The following is a 13,915-nucleotide window of genomic DNA, read 5'->3' as shown; positions in this document are numbered from 1 at the left end:
GAAATGTGCCTTTTTAAAGCCAAGACCAGGGGCCTTCTAACTTAGAGGACTTGTCCGTGAAGTTTGAAATGTTGGTGAAACTACTTCACTAGTTTTATACTCATGTTTGACTTTCTCAGCAAAGCACACACCAAAGGACAGAAGTTAAGGGTTGAGGGGTTTGCCGTAAATCAGCAACCAGCAAAGCTTACAAAGTTCAACTGTTACGGAGGGGAAAGGGGAAAAAACGACACTGGCGAGGTTTCTACTGTGTACACTTCTGGAGATTGCAAATAACTCTCAAACCCAAACACAAGTGAACTAAAAAGGCTCAGGGTGGGGACTTGAAATCCCCTTTCCCACGAGTTAAAGGGGAGCAGCCTTCGGGTTTAGCGCAGCTTCAGCTTCTTGCTGCCTTCTGAGGGAAAGACTTGGGCACTGGCGGGTTGAGCCTTCAGAGGGTTTCCGGGTCCCACACGCACCCGCCCCAGGGGACCCCACGCTCGCTGGGAGCGGAAAGCTGAGAGACGCTGCCCGGAAGTGCGCGCTGAGGAAGGGCGGGGCCTTGGGGCCGGGGCGGGGCACGGGCGGTCGTTGGGGCGGGGCCAAACCGGGCCGGCGGCCATTTTGAGGCCCCGCCTTTCCCGCCAACGCGGGTGTACCGCCGCCGCTGCCGCCAAAGCGCCGAGGTAAGACCCGGAGCCAGCAGAATCCCGCGTTCTTCCTCCAGCCCAGAGGCTGCGACCTGGGGTCCTGTTCAGAGTAGAAACGAGGCCGGAGCGCGGCGACCCAGGCCCGAGTGCCACCCAGCCGCGGGCGAGGCGAGGCCCTGGCCCCGGCCCTACACCCTTTTCCTTCGCGGCGCCAACGCCTGCCCGGGCCGCCGGGCCCCTGCGGCTCGGGGGGTCTCCCGCCTGTCATGGCCGCCACGCGTGTGCAGCTTCGCCCATTGCCCTGAGAAGGTTCCCGCTCTGCAGACGCGCAGCCCCGCGCGAAGCTCGTGGAACCCAGCACGCTGGGGAAGCGGGCTGGCGCCCTGGGAGCTGGCCTGGCCTGGGGGTGCGGGGGTGCCCGGCCGCTCAAGCGCGCGGGCCGGAGTGCACAGGTCCTCAGGGTTCCTTAGGCAGCAGGTCACTTCCGGTCGGGTTACCGTCGGGAGTGGCATTTATTTAAAAGTCGTATAAAAATGGCTAATAATTTTGTTTAGGCCACGTTAGACCCGAAGAGGAACTATTTAATGGAGAATGCATTGAGTATTTCAATGGGCTTAAACCCTAGGTTCTATAAAGGGTTGATATTAGTGGGACATACTAGAAAGACTGTGGTAGGGTGTTTTTATTATATATAATGAGGATAATGACAATAGAAATCTTAAAAAAGGGTAAAGGAGACATTTCATATGTAGATTAAGTTGGACAGGTGTAGGTTTGATAAAAGGCAAAGAATAAAGTTGGTTTGAAGATAGGAAAAAGCATAATTTTAAATGTGTTGAGTTTTACTGGCTGGTGATAAGATGTACCCATGATGGAAGGGTCCGGCAGGAAACTTCAAAATTTGGCGATAAACCTGGAAGATTTGAGTATAGAGAGCAAATTAAGATCATTCTACCTAGAACACGTAGTTGAAATTCAGGGAATGCAAGGAGGAAAGTGTATGGGAAGAAGACAAGAATGGAAAGAACCCAGATCCTTCCGTTTTTTGAAGAGAAAGAATTTGAACAGGGAAGTGGTAGTCAGCACTAGCAGTTGGTGCACTACAGTACACTGATTTGGGGAGACCTCTCCAGGTTAAGTAAGACCCAGTGGAGTGAGCCACACTGAGAGAATTATGTGCATCAGAATCCAAGGAATGAGAGAGAGAGAACAGAAAACACAAATAGGAATGTCTTATCCGAAACACTTGTGATCAGGAGTGTTACAGATTTTGGACTTCCTGAAATTTTAAAGTATTTGGATACAAACTGAGATATCTTGGGGATGGGACCCAAGTCTAAACACAGAGTTCAGTTATATTTCATATACATATTGTACACTTAGCCTGAAGGTCATTTCATACAGTATTTTAAATAATTTTGTGCATGAGACAAGTTCTTTGAAGGGAATTTTCCACTTGTGACATGTTTGTTGGCACTCAGAAGGTTTCAGATTTGGGGCGATTTCAGATTTTTGGATTAGAGGTGCTCAACTTGTAGAGATACATAGAAAACTTGATAGACTCATGGGAAGAGTACTGGTAATTGAACCCAGAGCTTTTCAGATGCTAGAAAAGCACTCTAGCTCTGAGCTGTATACCAGCCCCCCACAGTACAAATTTGACCCACATCTCTTAGCCAAGTAGATCCATCTTCCTCTACTTTCCTGGTCTCCACTCCTGTTGTCTTCACTTTGAGCAGCAGAGTATTTTTCATGCTTCAATTTTATACTTTAGAAGTTTTGTTTAAGAAGCAAAATAATGTTTTCATACTACTTCTGCTCCTATAAAAGTTTTTGACCAAGCATCAGACCTCCAGGTAAAATAGGTAGTCATGCATTGCTTAACATTTGGGATACTTGCTGAGAAATGCGTCCTTAGGCAGTTTTATTATTGTGTGAACATCATGGTATATACTTCTAGAACCTAGATGCTGTAGCCAACTGCTCTTTGGCTACAAGCCTCTCCAACATATTACTATAATGTAGGCACCTGTAACAATGCTTTTGTATATGTAAGCATTTTTTTAAAAAGGTACAGTAGAAATATAAGAAGTTAGAAGATGATACATCCGTATAGGAAACTTAGATAAATGTAGCCTACACGATGGAGTTGCTCTGAATAAGTCAGTGAGTGAGTGAAGAAAGCCTACTACATTACTGTGACTACTGTGGACCTCTTAAATACTGTAAACTTTCACTACACTAAATTTATTAAAATACATTTTTCAATAATTAGCTTACTATAACTTTATTTTTTTTAATTTATTTTACGGATAAAAGAAGGAAAACATTAACAGACATCCATTTACAAAACAGTGTAAGAACACTACACACAATACAGAGTTACAGACAAAGTGGTAGGAAATTAACAGTGGTTATTGTGTTACATATTGATAACTTCAAAGTGGTTTCTTAGGAAAACAAACAGAGACCTGCAAGATTGATCAAATAATTAACTGTTAATTTGAAGGAACTGTAAATTTAAAGGAACATTAACTGTTCCTTTCAGTAAAGCAATAGAAGACAGTAGTACGACTGTGTTAGCTATCCTGTGTATACATACATACATAATTTCCCCTTCTTTCTTTTCTCTGTTCCCTCACCCCAGTTGCTCTTTACCTTTGAGCATTTCTCTTTCGTTTCACAATGTCTGCCATACCTCGTAATTTTTATTCACTCTTTAAGGTTCTTACGCTAGTGAGACAATACCTTGCTTACACATGGAGATCTGGTTTATTTCACTTATGAGTATAGTCTGTAGTTGTGACTATTTACCTATAAAAGCCTCGAGTTTATCTTTCTTTATAGCTGAGTAATATTCCATTATATAAAAGTACCACAATTTTTTTATCCATACCTCAGTGGATGGGCATTTGGGTTGCTTCCACAATTTAGCAATTACAAATTGTGCTGCTATGAACATGGGTGCACATATATCGCTGTGATATGATGTTTTCAGATCTTCTGGGAAAATACTCAGAAGGGGAATAGCTGGGTTGAATGGGACCTCTAGACCTAGTTTGCTGAGGAGTCTCCAAACTGATTTCCACAGTGGTTTCACCAGTCTGCATTCCCACCAGCAGTGGAGAAGAGTTCCTATTTCTCCACAGCCTCACCAGCATTTGTTATTGATTGATTTCTTAATGCTAGCCATGCTTACTAGGGTGAAATGAAATCTCAATGTTGTTTTAATTTGCATTTCTGGAATGACTAATGATGTTGAACATTTTCTTTATATAAGAAAGTATATAAATATTTATATTTTCTTTATATAAGAAAATATATAAATATAAATATATAAATGTTCTTTATTTGCCATTTGTAATTCTTTATCTGAGAAGTGTGTGTTCATCTCAGATGCCCAGTTTTAGATTGAGTCTAAATTGGAAGAGTCTTTGAATTGAGGGGGGCTGGTGCTTTTTAATTCTTTATATGTTCTAGATAGAAGACCTTCGTCTGAGGGACAGTCAGCTAAAATTTTTTCCCAATTTGAGGATTTTCTTTGTACTCTGCTGGCAGTTTCTTTAGATGTGCAGAAACTTTTCAATAGAATGAGATCCCAGTTGTTGATTCTTTGAACTATTTCACGTGTGCTTTGGTTTTTGTATAACTTTATTTTTTTACTGTTAATAATACAACTTAAAACCCTAACATAAAAATACTTTCTTTTTGTGTATCTATTCCATAAGACTCAGTTTTTAAAAGTTTTTTTTTTCACTTAAAGTTTTTTGTTAAAAACAAAGACACAAACACACACCTAGGGGTACACAAGGTCAGGATCATCAGTGTCAGTCGTCCACCTCTACTTATCCCAGTGGATGACCAGCAAGGGCAGTAACATACATGGAGCTGTCACCTCTTATGGTAACAGTGGTTCCAGGAATCCCTCCTGAGAGACTTGTCGGGGACTCCTGTTGAGCAGTTGTCACTTTAGAGAAATATATCTATGATCTTTACTTGGTTTATTTTTTTTCATAGGTTTGCCTGTAAGTAGATAATGCACTCTGAATATTACTCTAGTAATGGAAACCTTTTAGTGTGAGAGTCCAGGTTTTAAAGATTTTAAGAAGCATATTGAGGTCTGCCAAAACTGTTAAGTCCCTCACTGGATTTTCTTGGGAGTTCTTTTTTTTTTTTCTGCAGTTTCCTTTTCTCTTACCTCTTCTTCAGCCCTGTATTCACTAACTGATAAGAATTATGCAGCTGTAGTATCGGACCACCATCATATATTGAATCTATCCTTGACTGAACAGTTGTTTTACTGTGTGGGACCTTGTTAAAGTAATTGCATTCTAGGCCAAGGTGAAGTCGCAATGTTGTCCTACCAGCTACATTTTCCATACAGCCATATCCTGGGGATAATCACCTACTCCAGAAGAAAATGTTTCTCAAGAATGCATTACATACCTATAACCACTGTTTAACATTTACTGTGATATACACATCCTGTTTGTAATTTATTTGGTCTTTTCTTCAGGGTCATCTGTCCTTTGGTACAGACAAGCAAATACCAGTTAGATAGGTAAATTTAAGTTTTACATAATTTTGGCTTGTAAGAACAAATGCCATTATTAGTTCAACAAATACAGTAATTATTAGGTACTTTTTATGTGTTAGAATGCTCAGTGTGCCATGTTTTAGGGAAGCAGAATACCTGCTTTGTTTTAAAGAGATTGGATTTCCTTGTAGACTAATTTAGCAAATCAGTTTTATTCTTTGCTCTTATGTGTTTGAATATTAAAATTGTATAGTATGTAATTTCATTAAGATCATTAGTAACTGAAGTTAATATACAGTAATTAATAGTAGCTAGTAGAACACTGGGATATAACAACTAATCCTTTGTAGATTTAAGACATAAAGTACTTAATGAACGAAGTAATTTCTCTGTGTAATTGTAATATCTTAATCCTGTAGAAGTAGTCAATCTTAGTGTGTCTTAAAATAAGAGTGTACTTAAAGATTTCCCAGAGAGGCAGAGCCACATGATAGCTAAGAATAGCTGTCAGATGTCCTGAGTTCAAACCTCAGTTTTTCAGTGCCAAGACTATTGAACCTACTGAAGAGATTACTTCAAGTTTTTAATTATTCTCATTTAGAATATTGTGAAGATATTTCCAAAGCTAGTTTTTAAGATCACTGTTACATATCTCTGTAAGTATAATGCTAAAGCTTCAACTGATCAGCATGTAGTAGTACATTTCACTGAGAAGGTAATATCTGTTCCTGGTATTGGAAAGTTTTTGTTTAATGTGTAGGGCTTACAGCCTGTATTTTAATGCAGTGCTTGTAGGAATGGGAAGGGAATCCTTCCTTCAGAGGTGCACCACAGAATCAGTTTGACTCCTCATTTTTTGGTTTTCCCTTGTGTTTATTAGTAAAAGGTAATATGTGGTATTTTATGTGTGAATTTAAAGTTATTTGTATATGAATATGAAAAAGATTTGTTGCAGAGGGAAAAAAATTAACTGCCAAATATCAGATTTTCCCAGTGATAGTCTTGTTCTTTCAGTTCCCTAACAGGTTATATATATTACTGTTGTTTTTCTAAAAGGGATTATACTAATTTAAATTTTGTATATAATTTCCCTCAAAAGTCCATAAGATGAGCAATTTGATTGAAAATACTTTTCACGTGTAAGAATTCAGTAATATTATCCTTTATTATCAAAATCATGATTGCCACATCATCTTCCTCCCCTTTAAAAAACAACTGTGCTTGATAGCACATGCCTGTAATCTCAACACTCAGGAGGCTGAAGCAGGAGGATCATAGTGAGTTCAAGGCGAGGCTAGGCTACTTAGCAAGAACCTGTCTTACAAACACAAAACAAAACAAAATCAGTCATACTACTTCTTTACTTGTTACATCTGACAGGGAGACTTAAATTTTTTAATCTTGTAAATTAGTAACTTTTTATTTGGTGATACATATTGAGACAATAAGTCACTTTCCCATCACTGGGACAAAATACCTGACACTCACTACTTAGAGGAGGAGAGGTTTAATTTGGCTCACAGTTCTGGGCATCCAGTCTCCGGTCAGCTGGCACTAAGGCAGAAACATCCTGGTGGAAGAGCCTGGAGGAATAAAGCTGTCCCACCTCCTGGGAGGCAGAAAACAAAGAGAGAAATGGGGACCTGAGAGGGTGTCCCCAAAGGCATATCCCCAGTGACACACCTCTTCCAACCAGGCCCCACTTCCTAATAGCAAATTTAGCTATGAGCTTCCCAGTGAACTAGTTAACAAATGAGTAGAGCACCGTATAATCCATTCACTTGGAAAAGCCCTACTGCTAGCTAACACATGAGTCTTTTGAGGGACTGTCTAGATGTGTACTGTTAACATAGCCTCTTTTCTTTTTGAGACAGGATCTTGCTAAGTTACCTAGGTTGGGCTTGAACTTGCCATCCTCTTGCATCTGCCTCCCAGGATGCTGGGATTACAGGCATGTACCACCATGCCCAGCTGCTTGAGATCTTTTTAAAAGGAATTTGGGGCAGTCCACAACAATAACAGAAAAGTTTATTAATAACTAAGTAATGATATACCAAAGTACAGTAAAGAAAAATGGGTTGTGAAAAAATTTCCAGGTAAAAAACATTTGTTTAGATAATTGATCTGAAAACAATATTGTTTCAAGTTTTTCAAGAACTAATTCTACAGATATTAATGAGCTTAATCTTCACTGATAGGAGAATGGCGTTGAAGCAGATTTCCAGCAACAAGTGCTTTGGGGGATTGCAGAAAGTTTTTGAACACGAGAGGTAGATATCACTCATTCTATTTTAATGTTTGTTTTGTTCTCTTTTAAAGCAATCTTTACCCCTCTGTTATAGTATGTCATTTGACTTTTAACCTCTACCCTATCACCAAACTATTGGCTAAACTTGGCTTGTGTAACTGTGTGAGGTACAAGACGCTGAACAGAGTGCCTTCAGACTTTGATTTAATGGTCTTGTGAAATTTCACAAGAACACCTATGTTGCCATTAAAAATTCTGAGAATATCTTTTAATATAAAAAAAAACATACCTGACTTGTTAAAGTTGACGAATTAAACACATGCATTTGGCTCTGTTGCCTCCCAAATGTAACATAGCTTAAAGTAAATGTGTTTTACACACACATGCATGCAGATAAAGAAGCGGGAAACAAGAGCCAAGAAAAATATGTTAGAGGTAAGAATATAGATGGAAAGGTACTACCTGACTTTGCAAAACCTAGAAAGTTAAATTGTTAACATAGGGAAGAGAAAGCTGAGAAGTAACATGAAGCCATAAGAACTGGAAGCACCAAGCACCCTGGAAGGATAAAAATGGAGCTCAAAAAAAAGGAAGGTTAGTTGCAAGTTTATTTTAAAAGTACACAGATCCCAGACTGTCCCTGTATTTTATGTAGCCAGACCACTCCCTCCCCAACTCCTCCAAAAAATTGAAGGTTTATTCTTTAGGGATGGTAGATACTGTACTGGGGAATACCAGGTGCAGTTGGTGGGAGGTGTAGCAATACAAGTAGATTAAGTAAAAATTGGCACTGAATTACTTCCACTAGCTTCTGGAGTTTGAAGAGTTAGACTTATGGAGTATGATCAAAATATGGTGAATATTAAAGTTTAATTTATTACAGTAAAAGATACATTGCCATTAGTCCCAATCAAAATACTCCTCAATTGAAACACCCATTTTTCTTACACTTTCTGAGACACAGTGATCAATTCGGGAAGACAGAGCAGCAGAACCTTCAGAACTCGAGGATGACTTGTATGCCCTGTCACATAGTTAATAGAGTGAACGGAATGGAAGGAAGTGTGAGAACAGAATTAAGACATTTTCCTATATATGTACAATTCCTATACAGCTCTTTCCTGAAAGCTACTGGACAGGGTGCTCCACCAAAATGAAGGACTAAAGCAGTCATTGAGTTAAATTAATTAAATATTAAAAATTCATTTCCACTAGCCACACACTTCCATACTTGGTTACATGTGACTGGAAACTGCTGTATTGGATAGTGCAGATACAGAGTATTTTCATCATTGTGGAGAGTTCTGTTGGACAGTACTGGTTTGATGAAACTGTCTTTTTAAGAAGATGAAGTTGATAAAATTAAGTGTAATTGAGAGGAAATTTTTGAAACTCAGGAAGCTGGACTTTGATTTTGAATTGGTGATAATACAGATTGGCCACAGCAAATCTCTACATGAGATTCTATTTTTTCAACAATTCAGCAGCATCCTAATGACATAATAAAGATAGAAGCCTCAGAAGATTATTGGATAATGCTATTTTTATGTAAGTACTAACAACACCACTGTTTAAATGTATTTCAGACCTGATTTATTCTGTAACTATGGAGAGAAGTCTTTTTACTAATTTGTAGTAACAGCGCTTAATATGAAATCTGCCTTACCTTATATTTTTTTCTGCTAGTTTTGTGTTTACTTTCTCTTTAAAAAATTTTTAAAGCGGTTACTTTTTAAGTACACAAGAAAAGTCTTAAGGTACCAGCCACCTGTAACAAGATTATACCATCTCAGTTTTGCTGATTTATAATAAACGTCCTGGAATTGGACATGGATCTGGTGTGGTTACACTGTTTCATTTTCTTTCACAACAGTTGAAAATGTTTCATTTTCTTTCACAACAGTTGAAGACCTAAGAATGCTTGTTGAAAAACTTTTATGTCTTTAATCATTAAGTAGGAAAGATACTTAAAATAGGCTAGAAAAGTAGAACCCAACATTTGCAGAGAATGGAGACACATACAGAAAACTTCCCCTTAGCATTGATGGAGTTTTTCTGGGAATCTGCACCTAAAAAATCAACATAACCAAGTAACAAAAATGGAAAGTTACTAACTCAAAGAAAAGGAAAAGCAAAGTAATCCATAAACTACATGGATTATCTCTGAATAGCATTTGTAGCTTCTTGATGTTGATTAACTAAAATTATATATTGAGAAGAGGGAGAGAGGAATGTAGGGAGGTACAGAGAGCAAAGGCAGGGAATGAAGTAACTATAATCCTGCTGTTATGGGCACTCAGCTATTATCTAAAACTGAGAAAAGCAGCAGTGAAAGCATAGTATTTGGGTATAGCGGTAAATACCAGAAGAATCAGCAAAAAGAAAGATATCAGTCATCAGTAGAATATGGCATGTTAAAAGGTTGGGCAGGGGAACATTAGTTTTTCATAAAGTTTGTAGAAGTATTTACTGTACTTGTTGTAGTTAACTAAAGGTAACTTATTGAAGTAATGTTTGCTTCCATTTGTATGATTTTTTTTTTTTTTAAATAAGCCCATGAAAAGTCACTGTTATATGAAGTACATTTTACATAGGAAAGTACCTATGGTTTTTATCAAACCTAGTTATAAACTGATAAAGATATAAATGATTGTGATAAATTATTAGTGATGAAAGAGCAAATTAAAGATGTGATGCTTTCAGTGCCCATGAACAATCTGTAATGTAAGATCTTTGGATTCATTTTTTAAGAAAGCTGGTTCATTATTTCATAACATCTCTTTAGAAAAAGAATTCTTTTCTTTTAAGACTAGAAATGATACATTAAGGATTGCATTCATCATTTCTGTACAATATAACTGCCCCATAAAGCATAGGCTAAAGTTTGTTAGATCAGTATGCTAAACTGGCCCAATTCTTTATTCAAGAGACAAAGCATTTTTCTTAAATGTTGGTAGAATTACTTACTTTGGACATTAAATTACTTTTTGGACCTATACTATATATCTTTTTATATAGTGCTTAATTATTTTGTTTCTGTCTTAAGAGGACATTAATACTTTGTTGTGATGATTGTTGTTAAAATTATAGTGTGGAGCTAAAATGTAAAATGAAATTTGCTGTCTACTTACCACCAAAGGCAGAAACTGGAAAGTGCCCTGCCCTGTATTGGCTCTCTGGTAAGTATTATGTGTTTGAGTTTTATAAAGGAATTTGTTACTTTTTGACTGGCTTGTCTTACCCTTTTATTTTGACTTCCTGATATGCTTTCTAATCCGTCCATGAAACACATGAGAGGCCTGTCATAGTCTGCTTTGTAACTCTATCTTGAGAATAATTTCATACCTGTGGAGTTAGATTTATTTCACTTTTTTTTTTCAATAAGACCAAGTAATTTGGCAGAAAATGTAAAGTTCTGGACTCAGTGTTAAGAGTTTGGAAAAGTTACTGAATTTATATCTGTTCAAGCATCTCTAGTTTGTAATGACTTTACCAGTCAAATGAAGGTAGAGCACCACAGTACATAATTAGAAACCACAGACTAGTAACTTCTATGGTGTTCTATATAATATGTTAATTTGATGCCACAGAGCTTCTCTGGCAACAAGCTTTAAAGTTATAAATAACACTAATGCTTCTTAATCAGATGTAGAATAGATTGTGAGAGAGCAAGACATTGACACAAGCAATTTGAAACCTCTTTGCTAATTTTTCTTTCACAAGATATTAGCACTTTATCTTTAGAAGTAAATATTTCAAATAAAGAATTAAAACAACTAAATTGTTTTATGAAGTATTATTTTCCCTTAAAAATTGTTCCTACAATGTTTATTTAACAAATCATGCCTATGTATATAGTATTTCATTAAAAATAAGCCCTAAATACCAGTCTTTGAAAATAAGAATACACATTTCATTTTAAAAGGTAAGAATAAGCACATATCTGGTTTTAACTGAGGAAAAAGCATTTCTGTGATTGAATGAAGAATACTGATTTTACTAGAAGAGCATTACAACAAAATTAGATATTTAAGTATTTTTTAAAATAATAAATTATTAATTAATAAATATAGGTAAAGCTGATCTTAGAAATCATGTAATTCATGGAAAGAAACTGAAGGTCAGAGAAGCTATATACTGCCTAATATTATATAATGGTTTTTGGACTCATAATCGAGTCTTATATTCAGTCTTTTTTCCTGTTCTTTCTCCATTTTGTTACTGGTGAGAGCTACTAAAGTCATATATTTTGTTTAAAGATTAAAAATTCAGATAAGAAGTAGCAAGGTATTGTCATAGGCACTGTAAGATTCCAAATTCCTAACCAAAATTGAAATCTACCAAGATGTATCATTTGAACCTTATGAAGACAAAATAAAGAATTTTTGTTTGTTTTTTTCAAATCATAAGGCAGTGAGATGCTGAAGACTATGTAGAACTTGGAAATTAAATCTTGATATTTCTGGAAAAAAAAAGATTGAGAGTGATAACAAAATAATTCAAGTTTACTTGCCAGTAAGTTGAAGGAAAACAGTGACAAAAGATCACATCCATATTATTCTGGAACAAAAAGTACATAAGAAGTTCTCATACATGGTAAAACATGCATGAACCTGGAAACTATTATGCTAAATGAAAGAACCCACTCATAAAGACTACATATTGCTAAATTCCATTTATATGAAGTGCTCAGAATAGGCAAATCTATAGAGACAGAAAATAGAATAGTGGATGCCTAGAGTTAAGAAAATTGGGATAAATGGGGAGTGACTGCTAATGATATTTCCTTTTGAAGTGACAGAAGTATTCTAAAATTAGAGGTGATTGATGTACAGTGTTGAATAGACAAACACCATTGAATTCAACACTTCAAGAATTATCAAAAATTTTTCAGTTTTTCATTTAAAAGAGGTGTAATTGATGAAGCAGATTGTAATCAGTAACTACATACTCTTCAGAGTAAGTGTTCTAGCTAACCTAGCTTGATTTTACTCCCTTCTACCTTAAGGAATTTGTTTCAACTAGAAAAAAATGAACTTCGGTAGACTGCACTATGTCCTAGTTTCAGTTGAAAGATCTTTATATGTAATCATACAATCATGCCTAGTCTTCTTATGAGATAGAATGAACCAGTACTATCCCCATTTTTAGGTTTTAGGGGTTTTTTTGTGGTTTTTTTTTTTATTATTATTTTATTTTTATTTTTTTGAGACAGAGTCTTGCATGTAGAGCAGGCTAGCCTGGAACTCATGATTACCCCATTTTTCAAATAAAAGAAGTATTCCAGATAGTTGGTTAGTAGGTAGCTGAATAACACTTGAGAACCAAATCCTGTCTGAAATCCAGCTCATAATTTTAATACTATTACTCTGCTTCCTTTGCACACATTTTATTAAGCTTATGATATGGCTCCAATATTTCTAGAAAGTGTACCGAGAAGGAATGTGGTGGACGGCAGCATGATGGGTGAAAGTCTGTATCTCTTAACAGAATTTAATCATACACTCCCATATTGATACTTGTAACTTTGTTTCTTATTTCTAATTCAACAGATGTTCATGGACAACTACTTTATAAATCACTGCACTGTTAAAATTATCAACTGTAAAAGTATTTTATAGTTTATATTCAATAAGCTTGAGTGTCACTTATTATCACATATAATAGGATATTTAATATTGACCACTTGGAAAAGGTTATTGTGTTAAGTAATAGTTACCTCAAGCATCTGTTTCTAGTTCATTCTTGGCCATTCTCACATCATTTATAGTCTTAAGTACCTACAAAGAAAAATTACATCATCTTTTTATCACATGACTGAAAAGTTCAGTACTAGGAAAAATCACAGAAATGGTTCTAAAAACTGAATTTAAGGAATGTCACCATTGCTCCTGTTTTAGTTCAGTGAGGGATACAAAGATGTGGGCTGAGTTTTGTTGCTGAGAACTACCTGTATATATAAAAAAAGTTTTTTTTATTTTACTATAGCCATATTGGCCAACTTACTCTGAACATTTATGTTTTGATGCATTAGTCGCATGTTTAACTAGCATGTTTGCTGATACCTCATGGGCTGTTGTAATATTGGGCAAATGTCCCCTATCTACAGTTTTACAGTTCTACAGTTTTAAAAATTACAAACTTCTAAATACATCTGCTCCAAAGAATTTTGGTAATTGAAATTTTAGTAAGTGACTTTAGAAGAATAGTTATGGGATCATGAAATCTACAGCAATTGTTAGGCTAACACTGTTAGAAATTTTCTAAAAAAGGAACATTAGTGTTACTCAAAATTATTTCTAAAGCAAAAAAAAGTACTAAATGAACTTGCTTTCCTTTTATAAAAAAAAGCTTTTGAACTACTTCACAGTATAGCGTGAAATAACAGTATTTTTGATCTTCAGGTTTAACTTGCACAGAACAAAATTTTATATCAAAATCTGGTTATCATCAGGCTGCCTCAGAACACGGCCTTGTTGTCATCGCTCCAGATACCAG

General features: G+C 36.4%; 1 protein-coding gene across 1 annotated transcript in view; it reads left to right on the top strand.

Annotated features, from left to right (window-relative positions):
• Nucleotides 1–583: 583 nt before the first annotated feature.
• Nucleotides 584–13,915, top strand: part of Esd (esterase D) — a gene marked incomplete in the record, with an annotated part of 27,381 nt that continues 14,049 nt past the window's right edge. Inside the window, 4 exon segments of the mRNA XM_013515897.1 lie at nt 584–668; nt 7,368–7,439; nt 10,508–10,596; nt 13,822–13,915. Of these exon segments, the coding sequence (XP_013371351.1) occupies nt 7,372–7,439; nt 10,508–10,596; nt 13,822–13,915 (251 nt within the window).

Source organism: Chinchilla lanigera, unplaced genomic scaffold, assembly GCF_000276665.1.
Source record: "Chinchilla lanigera isolate Chin_1 unplaced genomic scaffold, ChiLan1.0 scaffold00030, whole genome shotgun sequence".
In the NCBI taxonomy this organism is placed as follows: Eukaryota; Metazoa; Chordata; class Mammalia; order Rodentia; family Chinchillidae; genus Chinchilla; species Chinchilla lanigera.
Note: the sequence above shows the minus strand (reverse complement) of the source record. Positions and strands in the feature narration are given on the sequence as shown.